The following is a 25,969-nucleotide window of genomic DNA, read 5'->3' on the forward strand; positions in this document are numbered from 1 at the left end:
GGGGCACAGGGGTCACAGGACACACTCACAACCTGACAGCCAATCAGTGCTGAAGCAGCTCACACACAGGCCTAAACACACATTTATTCTGAATCCCTGATTCTGATTTACTGATTCTGATTCATCCGATTTTGATTCATCCAATTCTGATTAATCCAATTCATCTGATTCTGATTCATTCAATTCTGATTCATCCAATTCTGATTGTTCCGATTCTTCAGATTCTGATCAATCTGATTCATCCAATTCTAATTAATCCAATTCATCCATTTAAGATTAATCCGATTCTGATTAATGTATTTCATCTGATTCTAACTAATTATTTCATCTGATTCTGATTAATGCAATTCATCTGATTCTGATTAATCCGAGTCATCCTATACTGATTCATCCTTTACTGATTCATCCTATACTGATTCATCAAATTCTGATAGTTCTGATTCTTCAAATTCTGATCAATCTGATTCATCAAATTCTACTTAATCCAATTCATCCGATTAAGATTAATGCGATTTATCTGATTCTAATTAATGTATTTCATCTGATTCTGAATATTTCGATTCATCTGATTCTGATTATTCCGATTAACTCCATTCATCCTATACTCATTCATCCTTTACTGATTCATCTTTTACTGCTTCGTCCAATTCATTCAATTCTAATTAATCCAATTCTGATTGATTTCATTATGATAAATTCTGATAAATCTGACTCATCTGATTGTGATTAATCCAATTCATCCTATTTTGATAAATCAAATTCATCCAATTCTGATTATTCTGATTAATATAATTCACCTGATTCTGATAAATCAGATTCATTCCATACTGATTCATCCTTTACTGATTAATTCAATTCTAATTAATTCAATTCTGATTCATTTGATTATGATAAATTCGATTCAACTGATTAATCTGATTAATCCTATACTGACTCATCCGATTTATTGGATTCTGATTATTTAGATTCATCTGATTCTGATTTATCCAATTCTGATTCATCTGAATCAGATTCATCTGATTATTTTGGTTCTTAGAATCAGATGAACTGAATGAATCAAAATCAGATTAATAGGAACCAAATAATTCAAGTGTGTATTAGTATAGACCTTTTCACAACAATTATTGTTCCAAGGCAGCTTTACAAAAATAACCATATGAATCAGAATCAGACGCAGTGGAATCAGATGAATTGGATGAGTCAGAATCATATCAATAAGACCCAAAAGAATCAGCTGAATTGAATGAAATGGAATCTGATGAATTGAATTAATCAGAATCTGATTCTTATTCATCTGATGTCTTGGTATTTTGGTTTGTTTAGATCAGGGGTGTCAAACTCAGCCCTGCACAGTTTAATTCCAACCCTGCTCCAACACACTTACCTGTAGGTTACAACCAAGCCAGAAATTAGCCTCGATTAGTTTAATCAGGTGTGTTTAATTAGGGTTGGAACTAAACTGTGCAGGGCTGCGGCCCTCCAGGAACTGAGTTCGACACCCATCAAGGATAAAAATAACTGAATCACTGAGTCAAATAATTCATTCAAAACAACTGATCATTCACAAGCAAATCAAATTACTGTGTTCATAAATGAATCATCGACTCACTTGATTCATTCAGACACTTGATTCATTCAGTAATAAACAGTGCAGTGTTGCCCTGAGATCAGCAAATGTTCTTCTCCTGCTTACTTTGGCAGCATTTTCATTAGAGAAACAGAAAAACACTGATGATGTTGTGTCTAAAATGCAACTCGCTCTGTTTGAACTTTTTCCCTGGAGAGAGTTAGTGTTTTCAACTAGCACTGATATTCAGAAAAGAGCCCCTCATGCTTGTGTGATATCACTGAACCACATCATGTGTTATCAATATAAGCACACAAGCCCACGCAGGGACAATTCCCGCTTCCAGAAGCTGAATGATGGGCTCATTCTGACTGCGTCCTGACAGGCTTCATCACACACTCGATGCTGATGGACTCTTAAGATGTGTTTTGGTTTGTTTATTGCCAAGTGTGTGATATAATATCAGCTTACACTGCGCTAAAACACCATTACCACACATGAGAAACATCACACACTCCTGCTGGATATCAATCAACACACAACTGGGACTGTGACACTGACAAACCTTAAGCAAGAGGCGACTGAATGCTTAAAACACACACACACACACACACACACACACACACACACAAACGACATATGACCCTAGAAAAGTTCTGATGCCAGCTTGCGATCCACACACACACACGCACACACACACGCACACACACGCACACACGCTTGTGAAGGCTCAGTGATGGCATTAATCTGAGACAGCCATCAGCATCCTGCTCTTCTGTTACTACAGCAACTGCATCCCAAGGGAAATCAGCCAAAACCACATCATCATCTCCATACACACACTCAGACAAAACACACATCCACGCACACACACAGACTTAAACAACACGCACATACTCAGACAACATAAACACACACACACACACACACACACACACACACACACACAGATGCCACAACCACTTAGAACACAAATATACACACTCAGGTGACACACATACACACACACGATGGAAACACATTGGGATAACACACACACAGATGACACAGACACACATATTTACACACACAGATGAAACACACAAACACACTCACACATTCAGAACAAGCACACTCAGATGGAAAACACAATCAGACGACACACACACACACACAGATGTAACACACACTCAGATGACACACACACACACACACACACTCACACATTAGAACACGCACACTCAGATGGCCCAAACATACACACTTCTGACAAACACACTCAGATGGAAAACACACTCAGACAGCACACACACTCAAATGACACACAAAGGCAAAGAAGACAGACACAAATAGATGACACACACACACGCATACTCAGACGACACATTCAAACAACACACACAGATGGAACACACACACACACACACACACAGACAATAATAATAATAATAATAATTGCATGAAAAAACACCCTAGCAACCACCTTGACCAATGCTGAAATTACAGTGGTGATTGCTTATCAGGCTTGATGAATCTTGTGCACTTCAGCACAACAGAAGAGTGTGTGTGTGTGTGTGGGCATCAGAGACCACACAGACAGCAAAACACCCTCTTTACTGAAGGTCAGAGTGACCCGCGGAGACCCGCAGAACAGCCATTACAATTACTACTATATGCTGCCTTCAAAACGTCCAGCAAACAACGACAGCACAGCGAAGAATAAAAGAAGAACACCGAGAGCTGATTACAGAGAGAGCCTGTCACACAAACACACAACTCAAAAACTAGAAGAAGAAACTGTGTTGTACTGAAATTAATACAAAAAAAGTTCAAATAAATAAATAAAATCCATTTAAATTTGAGCATTTCCCAGTGGTGTTCACATTTTTCAGGTAAAATCAAAACTTTAGAGCGTACTAAAACTATATTAAGTAAATTATGAACATGATATTATATATGTTAATATGCTACTGTATCTATAATAAATGACAAATTTATTATATATAAAAAATCTAAAAGTAAAATAAATAAATAAATAAATCAATCAATAAATAAATTGTTCTGTATTGCAAGTAATAAAAAGGGAAAAATAAATAGAATAAAAATAAGTTTACATTTTTGCATTTAGCAATTGTATTTACATTTTTAAAATGTAAATTCAAAAGTTAATTAATTTTAAGTAAATAATTAATAAATAAGAAATAAGAATTAATTCTAAAGAAAATGAAATTATATAATGAATGACAAATTACAACTTAAATGATTTCATTTATCCGTCTTTTTAAAGTGGAAAATATATATATATATATATCATTTAAAAAAATAAATATTTTATCTTCATTATTGCAATTAATACAAGAAGGAAGTAAATAAATAGAAATCAGTTTACATTTTTGCATTCAGCAATGGTATTTACATTAATCAAGCTAAAAAATTAATTATAGTGCTCTAAAATGAAGTCAATTATAAATATGCAATTATATATTTCAATATGCAATTGAATTGCAATTAAATAATGACAACAACTTAAATTAAGTGATTTAAAAAAACTAATTGTACTTTATTGCAAATAATAAAGAAGGGAAAAAATAAATAAAATAAAATTGAGTTTACATTTTTGCATTTAGCAATGGTATTTACATTGTTACTGTAAATTCTTTATAATACACTAAAATTACCTTAAGTAAATTATAAATATGTAATTATATATTTTAATATGCAATTATATAATAAATGATACATTTATAGTTTTTTTAAGTGAAAAAAAAATCTAAAAGAAATGTAAGAAATCTTTTAAATCCTTTTTTAAACTACAATTTTTACTTCAAAAAAAAACTCGACATTAACCGCAAAATTACAATCTTCGCTAAAATCTACACTCAACAGGAAATACGAAAAATACTATGGCTGCGTCCGAAACCACCTACGACTCACTGTGTACTGCATTTGAATTTAAACGCTCTATTCGGCCGTTAGAAAGTACGTTCTATACAGTAGGAATTTGAAAAGTATGAATGGAATTCGGACGTACTACATCCGCCATTTTGTCATGGTCACGTGACCTACCTGCGTCAGTTGCGTCAATTTACTCCCATTCATGAATTCTCTCGCGGGGCATCATGGGACAGCGCAGCATGCATGGGATGCGCACTTCAGAATCTCGCCGGAAGTAGTAAGTCATCCGGGCACTTCTCGCATACTGACTTTCGAATTATATGAATTTAGACATACTACTCGGCTCGCATACTGATTTTAGAATTCTATGATTTCAGACATACTACTCGGCTCGCATACTGATTTTAGAATTCTATGAATTCAGACATGCTACTCTGCTCGCATACTGATTTTAGAATTCTATGAATTCAGACATACTACTCGGCTCGCATACTGATTTTAGAATTCTATGAATTCAGACATACTACTCGGCTCGCATACTGATTTTAGAATTCTATGAATTCAGACATACTACTCGGCTCGCATACTGATTTTAGAATTCTATGAATTCAGACATACTACTCGGCTCGCATACTGACTTTCGAATTCTATGAATTCAGACATACTACTCGGCTCGCATACTGATTTTAGCGTACTGTCTAGTATGGAAGTATGCGGTTTCGGACGCAGCCTATGACTATAATAATTATAATAATAATACAATTTTAATATTTTTGTATGCATTTTACAATTACACTTACACACAACTTTAATTCTGAAATCACAAAATAAATATTTATAAACATTTTATGTAATTTTATCATTTCAATACATTTTAAAATGCATAAAATAAATAAAATTAAATAGTGCATATATTTACAACTGATATACAGCAAATAGGATTCTACTTTTACAACTGTTTATTTCACTACATTTCTAAAAGACATAAAATAAAATTGAATAGTGCATATATTTACACGTCTTATCCAACAACAAAAAATCTAAATTCATACACTTTAGACTGGAATAAAATGCTAATTTTATACTATTAATTTTTAGTTTTATTTTATTTTTAAAAAGTATTCAAACAATATAAATATTTAAATAAGAAATTAAATAATTTCTGCTTTTCACCCCTGAAAGCAAAAAGGGAGCAGGAAGTGTGATGCTGTGTTTTCTGTAGTAATTCTCTAATGCTATTGACTGAGATAAGGCTGAATCTGCAACATGCCGTCAGACATCTTATTCAAGGGCGAAACTGACTTTATCTCCATAAATCGATCCGATGACCTTCCGATTACCCATGCTGAGCCTCAACCCATCAGTCCATCACACAATACACACTCACAACAGTCCCAGGGTGTGTCTAAACATATGCTCCTTCATCATACAACCTAATAAAAAGATCACATCGAGCGAGTTACATTTTACACACTATATTCTCTGTTTCACCAATGGAAAGTTAATCACGAAATTATTTATTATTAATTATTTATCATAAATAACACTTTCTTAAAAATAGAAACCAAGTACTAATGCAGTTGATCTTTTTCAAATGGCACAATTTAAAACATTTTTCACTCCACAGAAAACGTTTCACTGTTCAGCGTCTCTTCAAACGCTCCTCCATCGGTGGAGTGTTGATTACTGCACCGTAAATGAAGCGGTGTCTTGCCCTAATGTTACTTTGGTGATGCATTAGATCAGTGTTTCCCAACCCTGTTCCTGAATGCACACCAACAGTACACATTTTCAACCTCTCCCTAATCAAACACACCTGAATCAACTCATCATAACATCAGAAGAGACTCCAACACCTGAAGTTAATGGGTCAGAAAAGGGAGACATCCAAATTATGTACTGTTGGTGTGCCTCCAGGAACAGGGTTGGGAAACACTGCATTAGATGATGGCAGCGGAGAATATCAATTAATTTTAATAGCGACACAGCGGCATACATCTTTATCAGATCTGAGATACTGAGCACTTAATATTTCATTCATGTAGAGGCGAAAGGTTTCACTTTTAATGGGTTGATCCTATACGGAGAGATTAAAAAGGTAAAACTAAAGCCCTGCGTGTTTCTGAAGCTCACTTTCAAATGTCAAATTGCTCGACATTTAGATCAAAATCTAACGTTACACTGCAGAAATAAGTCAAAATTGAGTGAATCTCTCTTGCTTTAGATTATTTTACTGACCACACTGGCAGATTAGCTGGCTTGTTTATGGAAAAAAACATTTAACTTCTTATGCTGTTTTTTTTTCTGAAAACAGAGTAATATTGACTGGACTGACACACTTTACACTTACTAGAACTTCTATGTTAAGCTGCTTTGACACAATCTACATTGGAAATGTGCTGGAGAAATAGAAACTAATTGAAATGAATATATTTTACCCGTCTAGAAATTGATTCTTGATTTAACAACTTTTAGATATTTGGACAAAAAAAAAACCCATTACCTTTAAGTAAGACATGATTATTAGCAGTGTTTTTGTTTGTATTTTGCAGTGTAAATTTGTGTTTGGTTTTATTTTTTTAATAAATGTTAATTGAAATTATCCAAATTATTATTATGAAATTATGCAAAATATTTCAATTATTTTAGAATATTTAAATTTTTAAAATTATTTAAGAAAAAATTCTGTAGATTTGAAGTAAAATCTTTTTATTTGTTTATTTAAAGTCAGAATTACACTAATATAAGACAGTCGATTATTTTTTTACATTACTGTAGAAGTCATTGTAAAGACACACACAAATATAAATGGATATACACAATTATGTTTCTAATTATACCTAATAAAACTAATTTTGATCATATTAAAATAAGCAATTTTTACTTATTTATAGCAATATTTAATTCTAATATTAAACAAATAAATAATACAATAAATAAAGCTTTTTAAAATTGGACACTGTTACATATGAAAAAGAAAAGTGTATAAAATAAATAAAACTGATCTCCTAAACTTTTAGACATTTGAACAAAGAAAAAGACATAACCTTCAAGAAAGACATGTTTATTATTATAAATTTCTTTTAAGGTTTTTATTATTTGTTTTTTTAAATGTCAATTGAAGATATCAAATTATAATTATGAGATGTTACAATTCTTACAATTATTTTATGACATTTTTAATTTTTTTTTTAATTATTTAAAATATTTTTTTTGTTGTGGATTTAAAGTAAAACTTTATTTTTTACATTTATTTAAAGTCAGTAATACACTAATAGAAGAATTAATTTATAATAATAATTAATTATAATTATTTTTTATCTTACTGTAGAGGTCTTTGTAAAGACACACACAAAAGTAAATGGAAATACACAATTACGTTTCTAATTAATAAAACAAATGTTTAATCATTTAAAAATAATCAATTTTGGCTCATTTATATCAATATTTAATTCTAATATCAAATAAATAAATAATACATTAAACAAAAGCTATATAAAATTGGACACTGTTACACATGAAACATTTTTATTTTAAATAAATAAAACAATATTTGGACATTTTTATTATTATTATATATATATATATAATAAAAATGGATAATTTCAATTCGCATTTAATAAAAACATTTAAAAATCTTAAAAGAAATTATATATAAATTTTATAAATGTATATATATATATATATATATATAAATATATATATATATATATATATATATATATAAATTATATAAATAAATTGTATATATATATATATATATATATATATATATATATATATATATATATAAAATTTATATATATATATATATATATATATATATATATATATATATAAATTTATATTTATAATTAATATATATTTATATACATTTATAAAATTTATATATAATTTCTTTTAAGATTTTTAAATGTCTTTATTAAATGCGAATTGAAATTATCCTAATTATAATTATGAAATCATTCAAACTATTACAATTATTTTACATTTTTAATTTTTTAATTATTAAAAAAAATTCTGTGGATCTTTTATTTATCTTTTTTATCGTTCATTTAAAGTCAGTATTTTTGCTGATATAACACAATCAATTCATAATAATAATTAATTATAATAAGTTTTTTAACTTGCTCTAAATACACAATTTTGATTTTTAATTATAGTTAATGAAACGAAGCAATTTTGGCTTATTTATACCAATAGTTCATTCATTCATTCATTCATTCATTCATTTTCCTTTGGCTTAGTCCCTTATTTATCAGGGGTCACCACAGCAAAATGAACCACCAACTATTCCAGCATAAGTTTTACACAGCTGATGCCCTTGTAGCTGCAACCCAGTATTGGGAAACACCCATACACTATGGCCAGTTTACTTCACTCATTTAAAATTAGACAAAGTTGCATATGAATAAAATAAAATTCTAACATTAATAAAGCTGATAATAGTAAAACTGAGGCCATAACTTTAACTTCAGGATGAATCCAATTGCTTGTCATCTGGATCAACATCATTAGCTCGCTTTTTCACTAGCGTAGCCAAAAACTGTCATAACAAGCGACCCCTTTGGCACAGAAATACTTGAGGCAATCAGTAAACCGATGGCGGCGTATAATCTGCAAAGAGATGCTAAATAATCAAGCAAATATGCTGTATGAAGTCCCTGTGCTTTCTAATAGAGGACGCTCTATTCATTAGCATCCTGTAACTGGGTAATCTAATAGATTTTATGCTAATCAGACACATTGGGTTAATAAAACAGACGTTCAGGGGTTGAATTTTACTCATGACTGTCAGGACGCTGCTGTAAATCTCGTCTGATGCCACACTGCCATCTGCTGGATATGAGTGGCATTAATTAATAAAGAGGTAGAGTTTAGGCTTCGTTTTTAAAGGGGTAGTTCACACCAAAATTTAAAATGTGATGTCCTCATCCTCCAATTGTTCCAGATCATGTTAGAGTACACAAATATGCTGAAGAATGCTGGGAAAAAAATGGCCATTGACTTCTATTATATCATTCTTTTCGTCTTACTATTAGGCTTGTCACAATAATCAATATATCGACTAATGGCACAACAAATTGACATGACATTTAAGACTAAATTAATATGATAATAGCATTACAAATTTTCTAAAAGCACTAAAAATAAACATGGAGGAAGAGCATTTGAAGAGGGCGACAGTGAAACGTTTTCGGCACGTCTGCGTCGCATTTGCGCGACTTCTGTTAATGATTGATGAAAACATGGATGAATACTTTACCTGGATCACATAGAGTGTGTGAATGAGTGAAGGTGGCGTGTGTGAGTGAAGGTTAAACAGGCAGCAGGTTGAGCAAGTGGAGCCCCCTGGTGTTTGGGAGCCGAATTACTGCCACCAATCTCATTCGGCAAACAGCAAAGATAGAGAAGCTAGTTGCTGGATTGCGTGAACGACTGCATACTTTAGTTTTGTAATAAGCACATGCCTCCTGTGTGTGTGCTACGAAGCCCATAAAAGGAAAACGGAGGTGTAGGAGAAGTTGTAATATAGAGGAAACATTGTATTTTTTAATGCTAATGTGTTTGCTTTCTCACCAAAAAAAAATGTTTTCCCATAATGCCTTGCTCCTGCACCAAAAGTATTGCATTCCCCCTAAAGGGCTATGCATTTTCTCACAAAACAACTGAAATGTAGTTCTTCTCCCAGACTTGATTACAAACATTTCATTAATAAACGTAAATTTTCTAAGTGGAACGGAAAAGGTTTTGCGAGGCAAGATGCACGTTTTGCATGCTAACGTATCTGCTTTTTATATTGCCTTTTGGCCAGGTCATCACTGTAAATGAGAACTGGTTCACAATCGGCTTACCTGGTTAAATAAAGGTTATTAAGGTGCTGTTTATGCTAACGCTTCTCGTTTTAAAACCCATATTTTTTATTATGGTTATACCAGGCATCCAAACTACTCCATTTTGTCTGACCAGCTAGTTTTTTCATTTTAGTGTATTATCTGAAATAAATGCAAACTTTTGACAATAGAGACGTGGCTAATCACAATCAAGCAAAAATCTTGCACGCTAACGCAAAGTTTCTTAGAGGAATGTAAACTTTGTGCAAGCAAACCCAGGGTTTCTGCAGGTTTCACCAAGTTAAATTAAAGACTAAGACATTTTTTAGACCATTATGAATAAAATTTAAGACTTATATGTGGCTAAATGTCTTTAAGATTTTTCTCAAATATCCAATTAGACAAGATCTTCACTTGTCCTATTAAAAATTATTAAAATTTTATAAATTTAAGAATACAATCATAATAAATTTGTTTGAATCTTTTTTTAATATTTTTCAAATATATCCATTCACAAACCCTATAACTCTTACCAAGAATAATACAAAACATGACTGTCAATTACTTCAGTCCACAATAATAATAATGTAATAATAATAAAAAATATAGGTCAGGTCAGTATCCTCAGCAGTAAATAAACTTTTAAGCAAATGATACAGTAAGCAAAGTCATTAAATGCTATTTTTACATAAAAAGTTCATTGAGATGGATTGTTGGTGATTGCATGGGTCTTAACAGCCAGATTGGGCAGCTAAATGAACAAAAGAAAATTAAGAGCTGTTAAAAAAAAAACATTTAAGACCTACAACACAACATTTCAGTGAATTCAAGACTTTTTAAGCCTTAAAATTTAGCTTTGGAGATTTAAGACATTTTAAGACTGTTTACAGGGTATATGCAGGAATCCTAAAGGAAATTTCAATACCTTTTTAAGTCTTTTAAAGACCTTCTCAGAATATTTTAAGAACTCATCGCCACTTCAAGTTCTAATAAGTATCAAACCTTTAACGTAATAAACAGTAGCTAATAAACAGTTGTTGTTAACAACTGTGCAACAGATCTCAGATAAGCTCGGAAGAAACTAAGCTTAAAAAAGAATGAATTACGCAGTTGTTTTAGCGACAGGCTTCAGCCACTGTTTAAACTCGTCTTTCTCCAACCAGGAGTACACAAACTTACGTTTTCCCATTTTGCCGTCTATTTTTGCTCTATGGTTTCGCTACATGTGGAGAGCGTCACATCACCTTCCCGCGTTTGTCACAAATTACGTGACATCACCCTGAAGGAGGAGCTTGGCCAGACATTTCCCAGCCTGAACCAATCGCATGAATCGAACACACCATTGTTAATATTAGGAGGAAAATAAATATATTTATGCTTTTTTGGAGTCACTTTGGACAGCGCTTGAACATGATTTAAGACGTCGTAAAAACGTGATTAAGACTTTTTAATAACTATTAAGGGCGTTCATTTTCTCATAACTGATTTTTCAACTTGTAATACTTTTTAAGACCCCACGGACACCCTGTTTTAAGACCCCGCGAAAATCCTGAAACCCCAAAAACAGCGTAAAAGAACAAAGACATTTTTGGAGGGAAAGAACATCAAATTTAACGCACTGAACGCATCTCATTTTCCATCCATCCCAATGTCTCTTTAGGGGCTCCGTAGCACAGCATTTGTATTGTGTATTTATTTTGGCAATAAAATAAAAGACATCAAACAGACTCCATCATATACAGCACACAATAAAGCATGGTATAAGCAAATGCAAAAACGGGGTTAGATCCGAATCAAAACAGATGCACGCTAGTCAGTCGCAAGGCATTAGCGCATGCATGCACTCAATGTTACAACCAATGAAAACTGAAAGTAAAAGACGAAACCCTCCTCCAGCATGCACCCTTTTCAGAATGAGCTCAAACCAGATGTCCACGCCCACCCTGCAACCGTCAAGACAACGCCCCGCCCGAATGCCCAAGCCCCACCCACTGTCCTTGCATACAGATTAAAGAAAAAGAAAAAGCAGGGATAATAATAACCGGTTGCTGAGGTTTTGAGGTTACCAAAATTGCTCTACCTGCGCACAGCATGCTCGGACACACTGATGCTGCGGGAGCGGAAGGCGTCCATGGCCGAAAGGTCTTTCAGGTCTTTAACGGGAGAGTTTGCGCTGGGGCCTTGCTTCGCCACTTTGGTCGTCCGCAAACTGCCCCGAGGGCAAACGAAGTCAGGTGTGCGTCAAGGTAAGGTCGTGACCAGAGAGGATTGTGGGGGGAGAATTTGGGGCATTTTGTTTTACCACGTCGGCATGGGTGGATGTGGGAGTTTGCGATTGGTTGTGGAGTGTCACGAAACGGTGCCGGCGACCAATCACAGGTGACGGATCCGAGGTGTCGACACGCCCCCACAAACCACACCCACCACGCATGGCCCAATCAGAGGAGGGGGTGGGGAGGGGTCAAATAAGGAAGTGAAAGGAAAACAAAGTAACTTGGTCAGCAGTGCACACTGAGAACCAGAGAAACAGGGACGACATTTACAAAACAAAGTAAGGAAACAGAAAACTGGAAGGAGAAACAGCATAAAAAAGATCAACAGACACATAACAAGGCATAAAAGTAAGCAATATATACTGTCAGCATTCTACGAAAGAAATGAAAGAGTTTTTGGAGGAAAGGAAAGGTAACTCATTGGAGCGCACAAACATATTGATACAGGGAGAGGGAAAAGCACTGCTATGATCAATTCATATCTATAAGAAAACAATGATATGAGCATGTGTGATTTAATACAGCAAATAAGTGAGACACCAAGCCAACAGTCAATGTCTGGTTCTTACTAGCCAGCTTGTGAACTCAAAATGTGAACTAGTAGCATTTCCATCGAGTTATTAGAGTGACTGACTATAGTATTGGTAACCTAGCAACCAACAGTAATTGAGGCAATCATAATGGATTTATAATGTTTGTATAAAAATTATAAAAATTTTTACGAAGAGATTATTTTAAATTTGATGAAAAATTGTGTTTGCAAAAAACAGCAAATGCAAATTAACGCCAGAGTTTATTCGCCAAATGTCTTTATATCTCTCATTATTCACATTATGATTTCGAAAATCACTTCAAGCGAGGATGAATTAGTTTTTTTTACGAATAAAGAGATTTTTATTTTAAATTTTGCACTTTTTTTTTTTTTTTAAAGTTTGCATAAAAATGAAAAATTAATTAAACAAAAATGCGAAACTCAAATGCAAACTAGTTGCGCTTCCATCAAGTTATTAGAGTGGCTGACTATAGTATTGGTAACCTAGCAACCCTCAGTAAATAAGGCAAGCATAATGGATTTGGATGTGTAATGTTTGCTACATCAGAGTTTATTCGACAAATGTGTTTCCATCCCTCATTATTCTCATTATGCTTATGAAAATCACCTCAAGCAAGGATAAAAACAGGTTTTTTTTACAAATAAAGAGATTTTTATTTGAAATTTGGCGTAAAGGACACTTGTAAACATTTTTATTTTTTAATTCGCAAAAAAAGAAAAAAAATGTGAATCATGCAAAAATGTGAAGTAGTTGCGCTTCCATCGAGTTGTTAGAGTGACTGACTATAGTTTGGTAACCTAGCAACCTACAGTAAACAAGGCAAGCATAATGGATTTGTAACGTTTGGATTTGATGTGTAATGTTTGCGTTTTATCAGCAACTATGCTTCCATCTCTCATTATTTACATTATGCTAAGGTCGAAAACCACCTAAAGGGAGGATAACATATATTTTTTTTATTTTATAAATAAAAAAGATTTTAATTTGAAATTTGATGTAAACAATACTTGTAAACAGTTTTAATTTTTTTTTATTTAAAGTTTCCAAAAAAAGAACAAATGCGAATTATGCGAAAATGCAAATCCCAAAAGTGAACTAGTTACGTTTTTTTTTTTTTTTTTAAGTTTTTCTAGTTAAGTTGTCAGAGTGGCTGACTCTAGTATTGGTAACCTAGCAACCAACAGTAAACAAGTAAATGGGGTAACTTGAGTGTAATGTTCGCTACGTCAGAATTTACTCAGAACATATGTTTTCATCTCCCATTATTCGCCGTACGCTTATTCACACCTCAAATATGGATAAAAATAGGTATGTATTCTTATTTGAAATTTGATTTAATGGATACTCATAAACAGGGTTTTAAAAAATTATGATGAATAAAACATTTAGCAATCTTATATCTTAAATTATTGCCCTTTTTGAACATGCGTAAAAACAAATCCCAACAGTCGCAAACAATTTAAGCGTTCATATACCCAAAAATGACATTTCTGTCATCATTATTCAGCCACCCTCACGCAATTTCAAGTTTTTTTTGCATTAACAAAAATTTAACAATATTTATAATTAATTAAAATAATATAATTAATTATATATTTCAGAAAACTAGCAATACCCTAGGATACTCTTATTTTGAATTTCCCAATACAAATCAAATGACAGATTACTTGATTCTCTTCCAAACGTTACAGCTAGTCTTCAGTTTGGCGAACAAATAAATACGACCAGAGCAAAAAAAAACTCAATTAATACGGCTCAGTTCTAATGTTGTCATTTCACTCAAGCATTCTGACATGCAAATCATTTTATGACAGTAACGTAACAAGAATACCATTAAAATGCAGTGATAAGATTGTTCTTATTTTTTATTTTACAGTTTCTGTAAGCTCAGTCCTAGCTTTAACTCAGCTTCTAAATTGAGTTTTGCTGTATCGCAGTGCAGCATGCAGCTCATACTTTGATGTCGACTTGGTGTGTCACACAAATAAATGACTGAATGGGATTACATTTGAAGCTGGAACAGAGAACGTCAGACCTGCCAAAGCAGAGAAATCATAAAAAGGATTTGAAAATTGAAACATGAACGACTTTACATGCACATTACTTACATTATATCCTGAAATAAGTGCTTACATGTTGTACTTTTTTTTTCTTTTTGTCTACAAGTCCTTTACATAATTTAAATAATTTTTAGCATAAAATAAAAATTAATTTTGACTCTAACATTGTAATTTTGGCTATTCGCACAAATGCATCCATGCAAGATAAGAGGTCCAGGTTGACATTTAAATGCATTCATGTATATATTTACATATTATCAGATAATTATACACCATATAATCCAACTCACACTTAAAACATAAGTTGACACAAAAAATAAAAAAATACAATGTTCACCTTGCTTATTTATTTTATTACTATTATTTTGTGTCAACTTTTATGCTTAAGTGCATGTTGTATTGTGTTAACAATAAATAAATTCCAATCTAAGCCAATATAAAAGCATAATAATACATAATATAAAAGATATATAATAAAAATAAATATATCATTTATTCTGCTGCATGTAAATGTGTTTTAATGATCTTTTCTCTTTTTCCAGGCGTTTCATTCAAAGTTCCAGGTTCAATGACAAGACAAGACACAGGATTAAACAAAAAAAAAAACATGAGAGAAAACAAAAACACAATGGTTTCAACAGAAAATGTAATGCATATGAAATGGTTCAGCACATGAGGTGGTTTTGTGGATATTTTCGGAGGGTTTTTATTAGTGATTAGCCTGGAAAAACACCTGCTGTTACAAATGAGAGCAATGCACTGATTACTGCTCTAGTTTTTGCTGGTAAAATGGTTTAGTGAAGTCTACCATGAGATATCCTGTTAAAAGTAAAGTGGTTTATGGGATGGGGGCTGCTTTTACACAATACAACATGAAAACAAGAAGAAAAAGAGAACAAACAAAGCAGAAATAATAAAAGAAAAGAATGAAAAAATACTTTCAATCTAGAGCTGGTGTCTCTGTTTTACATCACATTACCTCCTTTACAGAATGAGACTCTGGTTGGCAGAGGATTCTAGAAATTAAACTCGATATTAACACATTTTGTATACTCACTAATGTAATTAATTACAAACTATGTTAAATGGTAGTGAAGCAGCATAAATTTTTCAACAAAGAATTATTTCTATCCAGGGTTATCTGAGATACTTCTACAGTTTTCATAAATGTTTGTAATTGTTTTACACTTTAATGCTGTTCTTATTTTGAGCTATTTTTAAGGTTTATTGTACATTTTTATAAAAAATTTTAAACAAGCGATCATTTTTTAAGCCACTTTTAGTTATTTTTGGTCATCTTTTTAATTTTTAGATCGTGACTATAATGCTCTCAGGTAAAAACAAAACAAAACCAAATACCCAAAACAAACCAAACAAAAACAAAAAACAAAACAAAAACAAACACCAAACCAAAACCACCAAAACAAAACAAAACTCAAAAACCAAACCAAAATTAACCAAACAAAACCAAAATCAACAAAACAAAAAAGAAATAAATAAATAAAATAAAAACAAACAAACCAAACAAAAACTAAACAAAAACAAACACCAAACCAAAACCACCAAAACAAAACAAAACTCAAAAACCAAACCAAAATGAACCAAACAAAACCAAAATCAACAAAACAAAAAATAAATAAAATAAAAACAAACAAACCAAACAAAAACAAAAAACTAAACAAAAACAAACACCAAACCAAAACCACCAAAACAAAACAAAACTCAAAAACCAAACCAAAATGAACCAAACAAAACCAAAACCAACAAAACAAAAAATAAATAAAATAAAAACAAACAAACCAAACAAAACAAAAACTAAACAAAAACAAACACCAAACCAAAACCACCAAAACAAAACAAAACTCAAAAACCAAACCAAAATGAACCAAACAAAACCAAAATCAACAAAACAAAAAATAAATAAAATAAAAACAAACAAACCAAACAAAAACAAAAAACTAAACAAAAACAAACACCAAACCAAAACCACCAAAACAAAACAAAACTCAAAAACCAAACCAAAATTAACCAAACAAAACCAAAATCAACAAAACAAAAAAGAAATAAATAAAATGAAAACAAACAAACCAAACAAAAACAAAAAACTAAACAAAAACAAACACCAAACCAAAACAAGACAAAACTCAAAAACCAAACCAAAATGAACCAAACAAAACCAAACCAAAATCAACAAAACAAAAAATAAATAAATAAAATAAAAACAAACAAACCAAACAAAAACAAAAAACTAAACAAAAACAAACACCAAACCAAAACCACCAAAACAAGACAAAACTCAAAAACCAAACCAAAATGAACCAAACAAAACCAAACCAAAATCAACAAAACAAAAAATAAATAAATAAAATAAAAACAAAAACAAAACAACAAACAAAAACAAAAAAAGAGCAAAAGAGCAAAATAAAATACAAAACAAAGCAAATTAATATAAAACAAAACCCCCAAACCTTTTTTGCTAAAGCTAATTATTTACAGCCATATTTTTTAGCGTCTTTAACATTAAAAACTAAAGTAACTTGTAACTAAATGCGTAATAACGGAATAATGCAGATTTTTTTATGACAGACATTCATATTTCAGGATCAAAATTTGACATAAAATGCAGATTAAAATCTTTTTTTAATAATGATGCCAAGCTAAAAAAAAAAATGATTAAAGGAACAGTTCAGCCAAAACTCAAAATTCATAATTTCCTTTTAAACTTGTACGAGTTTCTTTCTTCTGTTGAACACAAAGGATGATATACTGAAGAATACTGGATACTTCCATAGAATGTTTTGTTCCTACTCTGGATGTCAGTGGCAGGGGCTGTCCAGTATTCTTCAGTATATTCTGATTTATGTTCAAGAACTGAAGACATTTGAGTGCGAGTAAATGATGATGTCATTTCCGTTTTTGGGTGAACTGTCCCTTTAAATATTAAAACAATAGGGGACATAAATGATCTTGAGTGGATAAAACTCATAAATAGATGTGTGTAAATGATTTTGATGTGAGAATCAGTCGTCACAGAGAGAAAGGAGGAGAAAAGACAGAAAAGACGAGGGAGAGAAGGAAAGACAGAGACGTCCCACAGTCAAATAAACCAGCATCCACGAGTAGAACTGGAAAACTGACGCAAATCAAAGTAAACACGACACTACCACCAAAAATAATGAAGCAATGAGGCGTCTGGATGACAACCATGCTTTGAGTCCTACCCAAAGTAAACCCTGACATGAAACAAACCATGATCTGTCCCTGTGCGTGTTTGCGTGAGTGTGAATAAGTGTGTGTGTACCTCTTGGGCCTCTCGTTCAGGCTGGTGCTGCGCGCTCTGAAACTGCTCTGCTCGTGTGTGTCATCAAACGGCAGGAGAGCGTTTGATCGGAGACCCTGAAGACACAAAAACAGTAGCTATGTTTCCATCCAAGCATGCAAATTAAATTTACGTGCAAAACAGGAATATCGCTTAAAACATTTGCGAATAAAGCAGCGTTTCCATCCAATGAGTCAAAGAGAAGAAAATGGTCACAGGAGCCAAATATCAGACAGAAAAATGTAGTTTGTGCAGTCGGAGAAGCAGCTGTGGGCCTTTTATTGATATAATAAATGAGTTGCACGTCAGAAGATGAAATGTAATGAACGTGCTGTGGTTTTTGGAGGTGTGAGATGCTCTTTGGGAGCGCAGACGGACGCTCAAGGCAGTTCTGGAGGGAATAATAATGGAATAATAGTTATTATAATAATACTGAACCACTGTGATGATAGACTTTGGCTTAGGGATTTTAGAAACAAGCAAAATGTTTTATGTGCTGGAAACGCAGCTTTGTCCATTAATGCTAATCATGTATCATCATATGATCTGTTAAAACAAAATCATGAGACTTTACTGGTGCACATACTGGAATGTACTTGGTAAATGCGTTTTTAATTGTAGTTTCTGCACAGTTTCTCAATGCCCTGCTCCCATTTTGGTTGGTCATCGGTAGGCCCACACGGACTCTGCGAGCCCAGAATTCCACAGATTTCTGCAGATTTTCAGCCCATCTTTAATTCTGTTTATTTACTTGAGTAAATGTGTGTAAATCTATATTTATTCAGTGTTTAAATTAATTACAGTAATATTATTGACTAATATGAAAATGTTCATCTGATTTATGTACAATGCAGTTTGTACAGTAATATTTTTGTCTTTTAGTAGAGATATTATATGAGAGACTTGCTTTGTTTACCAAATAATGTGAATCTAATTGTATTTGCATTTTAAACATTAAATTAAATAAAAGTTAAAAAGATTATATTTTTTATTTCACATATTAGCAGATTTTAACCAAAATTCTCCGCACAAATAGCAAAAAACGTCCGCTGATTTTCCGGAGACAAATTTGGGAAAAACCTAAAAGTTTCCAGAAATCTTAGGCTAGAATCTTCGATTGTTGGTTTGACAGACAGCTGCTTAATGGCCGTTGCGATTAGTTTTTTCCTCTAATGAAGTCCTGGCAGATTCCGAAGATTTCAGACTCTAATAGAAGCGCAGAATCTGTTGACGCAATCAATGCATCAGCTTTAAACCACCACAGGGAAATGCCTTTTTTTTCTTCCTGGTTTTAATATTGAGGAACGCTGTGTGCAAAATTACCACTGCAGATAGTTTATGCTTGCTGTAAGAAATCATTTCAGAATGCAGGATAGTGAAAGTGTGGATGGATGACGTCAAACTTCAGGTAAACTTTCTTCTGTGTTTGGCGCGTCCTCATTGTTATTCAGTCTGACATTCTGACAGCTGAGATCTTACATTGTGACATGGGAGACATGTTCGTGCAGCCTGACACGATACAATCGTTTAGGATTATTATTTTTTATTATAATAATAAAAATGTATTCATTCAAATAAATAAATAATTGCACAGTGCCAAGCTTTATCCGATAAAAAGTTTATCCACTCATTTGTACACGTTTTTTAATGTGCATTTTCAAAATGTATGCACATCTTGCCGTTAACATTATGGTTTTTTATGCAATATTGCAAAATAAAAATCAGTGAAAGGAAACGTAGCTAAAGTCAGACAAATCCATCAAACAAAGTAGAGGAGAGGGCGATCTCTCACCTTGGTGATGTACTGAACAAAATCTTTCCTGAAAGGCAGTCGGCAGCGGATGAACCACATGGCGATTACAGTGATGGGCAAGAGACACTATATACTGATTAAACCTGCAGAGAACAATAACAAAACACATGATGCAATAACAGAGAGAGATAGAAAGGGAGAGAGAGAGAGAGAGATTCACTGATACATTGATGCCAGTCACAAAACAAAGGGAGAAGACCAATAAATAACATGAGCTATACACCAGGACATAAGCAGGAATCCTAAAAGGTAATTTCAATACCTTTTTAAGCCTTTTTAAAGACCTTCTCAGAATATTTTAAGAGCTCATCTCCACTTCAAATTCTAATCAGTATCAAACCTTATATTATAATTATATGTTAGATGTGTGCATTTTTAAAGTGACAGCTCTGTTGTTTAATTTAATCAAACAAAAAAAATCTAAAGAAATAAGAGATTCATTCGTCGCTCTTTAATCAGAATGTGTAAGTTATACGGTGAAGAAACAGCTAATGAGATTTAATAACTTGATTTTATTTCATTATAACAGCTTTTAATTTTAATAAGCTGAATTGTTTGCTAATGTATTTGCTGCTAATGTATACTATTTAATTTTTTGCAGCTCCAAATAAACATATTTAGTAAACTAGGGATTTTTTAAAGGGGGGGCTTATTATGGTGGGCATATCCCTTATTTTCACATCCCAATGTTGACAGGTATGGTGTGTTTGTGTGTGTGTGTGTAATCTGTATATTCGCATACTCACTTTGAAGGGTTGGTGTACGGCAGCGATATAGCAAACACGCTAACATACTGCTCAGCTACGAAGTTAGCATACAGATGGGGGAGCCGTACTAATGCTGCAGACGAGAAAAAGAGAGATCTGAAATTAGAAAATAAATCACTTCTTCTATGTTCTGATTGGTCAGAGTGAGGGATTGGTCAGAATGTGTGAGCGAGTCTGTTCATATTGGTCGGACTGACTGAGTGAGCCTGTTCTAATTGGTCAGAGAGAGTTATTGTCAAGAGTGAGTAATTAGGTGAGCCTGTTCTGATTGGTCAGAGAGAGTTATTGTCAAGAGTGAGCAATTAGGTGAGCCTGTTCTGATTGGTGAAAGTAAATGAGTGAGTCTCTTCTAACTGGTCACATTGACAATGTGAGCCTGTCTGATTGGTCAGAGTAAATAAGTGTATGAGTGTCTTTCTGATTGGTCATATTGACTGAATGAGCCAGTTCTGATTGGTCAGAGTATATGAGTGAGTGAGCGAGTGAGTAAGTGAGTGAGTGAGAGAGGTCATTCTGATTGGTCAGATTGGGTCTGGTCTGATTGGTCAGACTGACTGAGTGAGAACTGAGTGAGCCAGTTCTGATTGGCCAGAGTATATGAGTGAGCGAGTGAGTGAGTAAGTGAGTGAGTGAGTGAGTGAGAGAGGTCATTCTGATTGGTCAGATTGGGTCTGGTCTGATTGGTCAGACTGAGTGAGCCAGTTCTGATTGGTCAGAGTATATGAGCGAGTGAGAGAGGTCATTCTGATTGGTCAGATTGGGTCTGGTCTGATTGGTCAGACAGACCAAGTAAGCCCGTTCAGAGTTAGAGTTCATTGAGCGTATACATGATACCATTCTGAACAGTCAGAGTGAGTGAAGACATTCGGATTGGTCAAATTGAGTAAACCAGTACATTCAGATTGGACAGAATGGGTGATTAGGTCAGAGTTAGTCTGTTCTGATTGGTCAGTGTGAATGACAAAGTCAATTCGGACTAGTTTAGGCCTTTTTAGTAGTTCAGAGTCCATTCTGATTGGTCGGATTGGTCAGAAGAAGTGAGGTTGTTTAGATTGGTCAGTGTGAGCGAGTGAGTGTGGCTGCTGTCATTGGTCAGAAGGGGCGGAGCAACACAAGTAAAGACTGCCACTCACTGGACAGGAACTCCAGCATGGGTGAGGCCATGGCGACGGTTGCGGAGATGTGCGTGAGCTTGACGATGAGGGCGGGTAGTAGTTTAATCATGATGTCGGGCATCTCCACTGTGCACATGGTCAGAGCCACCACACACTGCTTGGCACAGCGGTAGATCAGACCCTTCTCCAGACACTGCACCAGGTCCCTCTGATGGAGAGAAACTTCAGGTCAGCATATTTATTCAAAGACACTCCTGCTTTTTAGATTGTTATTTATTTATTTATTAAAAAAGACCATTATTCATTCAAATTATTCAAAACTGACCAGAGATCAGACATCAAGCTAAATTATTTTAAATCTAAAACACATTTACTAAATAAAAAAGCAATAATGCATCAACTTTAGTGACTCATTCAAAACGATTCATAAATACTGCACATTGGCGATGTCCAGATCCGATCAAGTGATCGGAAATCGGGCCCGATCACGCGGTTTCAGACTCAATCGGACGTTACCTCCCGATCAGGACTCGAATATAAATGTATGTATGTATGTATGTATGTATGTATGTATGTATGTATGTATGTATGTATGTATGTATGTATGTATGTATGTATGTATGTATGTATGTATGTATGTATGTATATATATATATATATATATATATATATATATATATATATATATATATATATATATATATATATATATATATATATATATATATATATATATATATATAAAGTTGATTTAATTCAATTTTATTTTTAATTTAATTTAATTTTTAATTCGATTTTATTTAAATTTACATACAATTACCTGTGCGTGCTCCGGTTTCCCCCACAGTCCAAACACATGCGCTATAGGTGAATTGAATAAACTAAATTGGCCCTAGTGTATGTGTGTGAATGAGTGTGTATGGTTGTTTCCCAGTACTGGGTTGCAGCTGGAAGGGTATCCGCTGTGTAAAACATATGCTGATTGGTGGTTCATCCTGCTGTGGTGTGATTAATAAAGGGACTAAGCTGAAGGAAAGTTTTGCCTTTAATCGATAGGACAGATGGGAGTATTGACAGGAAAGCATAAGGACCAAAGAGGATTGGCATAGGACCTCAAGGGTTGTTGCTAGATCGGATACATTTGCGGCCAGAAGTTGATGAGAATTACTTCTATTATTTATATAATTTCTCATTTATTGTATTTTATTAACGTCTACCCCCACCCCAATCCTAAACCCAACCGTCACAGTGACGTAAAAACAGTAGTTGTACTAAGTATTAGTTATGTTATCTATTAAATTGCCCAATAAATTGTATTTTTTAAAGCCTACTCCCACCCAAACCCTAAACCCAACCATCACAGTACTGTAAAAATATTAATTATTGTTATACAGTGTCATAAAAAAATGCTGCTTTATTAATGTGCATAATCGCACTTCCGGCCGGCTGCATATCTGATCTAGACTTTACCGACCTTGAGGCGGGAATGGAACTGCATCTGTCAACGCTCTAACCACTACACCACTGGTGCCAACAATTTGTTTTTTTAAATAACAACATTTAATAACACCATCCTCATGTGGAGAGCTAGCGTTACCTGTCGGAGCTGATCCAGATAGCTGTGGTAGGATGTGATGGCCGTGAGAACAGGAACCACAGCGAGCTGAACATCAGTGAGGGAAAATCCATCAGGGGTTTTCTTCAGACGCTCCGAAATCATGCGGTCCGTCACCTGCACAGGAAGTTCATTAAAAAAAAAAATCACTTTAATATGGGATTTGAACACAGTTGTGAGGCAACAGTGTGTTAATAGAAAGCCTTTAATGATAAAAAATTAACAACAGTCAGCAGAAACACTTTGACATTCTCCCTTTGTATGTGTTATCAGAGGGGGAAAACCCCGCCCACTAGTGACCATCTCTCCCTCATTAACATAAATGGCCCTGAGTGAGAAGCAGGAAGTTTGTAGCTCCGCCCTCTTTAGAAAAGAGCACAATCTCATTTGAATTTAAAGCGACAGTCACCAAAACAGCCCAATATGGATCAAAGCCTAATATGGTCAGTTTCAGAGAGTTATTAAACATTATCTGTGTGGTATTTTGAGCGCAAACTTCCCACACACACTCTTAGGACATCAGAGATTTAATTTTACATCTTATAAACCCCTTTAAACTCGGTGACTGTGTGTGTTTCTGTTGTTTGTGTATGTGTGGGTGCGCGTGTGTGCAGACCCTTACCATAGAGCAGAGCGTTGCGCACAGATTATCAATGTTACATGGAGACGTCAGGATCAGCACTTTATACTGGATGGTGCAGGACATCTTATCCAGAACCAGCTTCAGGACCTTCCAGTCCGTCTCCTGAAACACAAACACACAGAGCTGCTAGCATGCGCAGGCTAATGTGAGGATACATGTGGACACAGACAGCTAGTTATTCTCTAGTTAGTAACAGCGGTGCATTTAAAAGGGAACACGGCTTAAGTTTTGTGTATGTGTAAGCTGGAAGTGTGTGTACTGGTAAGTGTGTGTTTATATATGCTTGTATGCATGTGTACATAGATTTAGGTGGTTTATGAAGGCACAAAATTGTATAATGACATGGTTCTGACCTAGTTGTACTCTATTAAGGAGGTTTATAAGGACATGGCATCATCTAGTGTCTTCATAATTCAAAACACTTAAAAATCATATTAATTAGGTCTGTTTACATTCCTAACTTAACAAGTGAGTGTTGGGATTAGTAGTGGGGGTGGGGTAAGGCCATTTAATAAGTGGTTTTTACAGTTTGAGATATATTAGTCCTCATAAACCATATTTACAATTTTATGTGTGTGTGTGTGTGTTTGTGTGTGTGTGTTTGCCTGAATAACACAGATGAGAACAGGGTTAGTAACTGTACTATGGACTGGGTTTCGGGCAGTCGGATACTATACCAAAGTTGGCGACCCGGGGGTGTTACAGACTGTACCAAAAAGCTGAGGACCAGGGGAGGGGTGAAATTACGGGGGTTTTCTGGGAAAAATAACAAAATGGGAGGGTGGTGGGAGATGGGTCTGAAATACGGGAGACTGTGGGGAAAAACGGGAGTGTTGGCAGGTATAGTGTGTCTGAGTGTGTACCGTCTTGAGGCACTGCAGCAGCACACTGAAGGCCAGACTGTAGGGCAGGTAAGCGGTGCGGATGGAGGAGGGCGGAGCCGCCGGTGTGGGACTTCCTGCTGGTGGAGACACACTTCCTGTCGGCTTCTTCTCTGACACTCTCTTCTCGGAGTCCCTGAAAACGAGACCATTGAAAAGACATTCAGTCCGTCTCTTACCCCTTGATGCAATAATACATTTATTAAATGCACCTTTAGCATTCAAATACATTTAATAAGTCTAAATATTCTTGATTATTCATGCATATTTAAAACTAATTTGATAACTCTTTTTTTTTATTTACTTTAAACTTTATCAACACTTATAAAATGTAGTTTAAAATGCATTTATTGTAACAATAATTTAAATATTCTAAATATTTTGAGGGAAAAAATTTACATTAAAATAAAAAAGTTTATAATGAATAAACTTTAATTTATGAATTAATTTAATAAAAAATAAATAATGCATTATTTATAAACGCTTAAAATTTTATATAAAATGCATTTATAACAGATATTTAAATATTCTCAAAATTTTTGGAGGAAAAAAACGTAGCAAACAAATTTAAATAAGTTTGTATATGAATAAAAGTGAATAATACAATATTCTTTAAATAAAAATTAGTTATATATATGTGTGTGTGTGTGTGTG

At 33.8% G+C, this 25,969-nt stretch overlaps 1 protein-coding gene across 1 annotated transcript in view; it reads right to left on the minus strand.

The window, feature by feature from the left end:
- tsc2 (TSC complex subunit 2) overlaps positions 1–25,969 on the minus strand; it is an 86,970-nt gene that overhangs the window by 35,755 nt on the left and 25,246 nt on the right. The window contains 9 exon segments of the mRNA XM_056456425.1: positions 12,356–12,484; positions 18,464–18,558; positions 20,274–20,342; positions 20,344–20,377; positions 21,041–21,134; positions 22,195–22,384; positions 23,774–23,908; positions 24,414–24,536; positions 25,298–25,451. Of these exon segments, the coding sequence (XP_056312400.1) occupies positions 12,356–12,484; positions 18,464–18,558; positions 20,274–20,342; positions 20,344–20,377; positions 21,041–21,134; positions 22,195–22,384; positions 23,774–23,908; positions 24,414–24,536; positions 25,298–25,451 (1,023 nt within the window).

This window comes from Danio aesculapii, chromosome 1 (genome assembly GCF_903798145.1).
Source record: "Danio aesculapii chromosome 1, fDanAes4.1, whole genome shotgun sequence".
In the NCBI taxonomy this organism is placed as follows: Eukaryota; Metazoa; Chordata; class Actinopteri; order Cypriniformes; family Danionidae; genus Danio; species Danio aesculapii.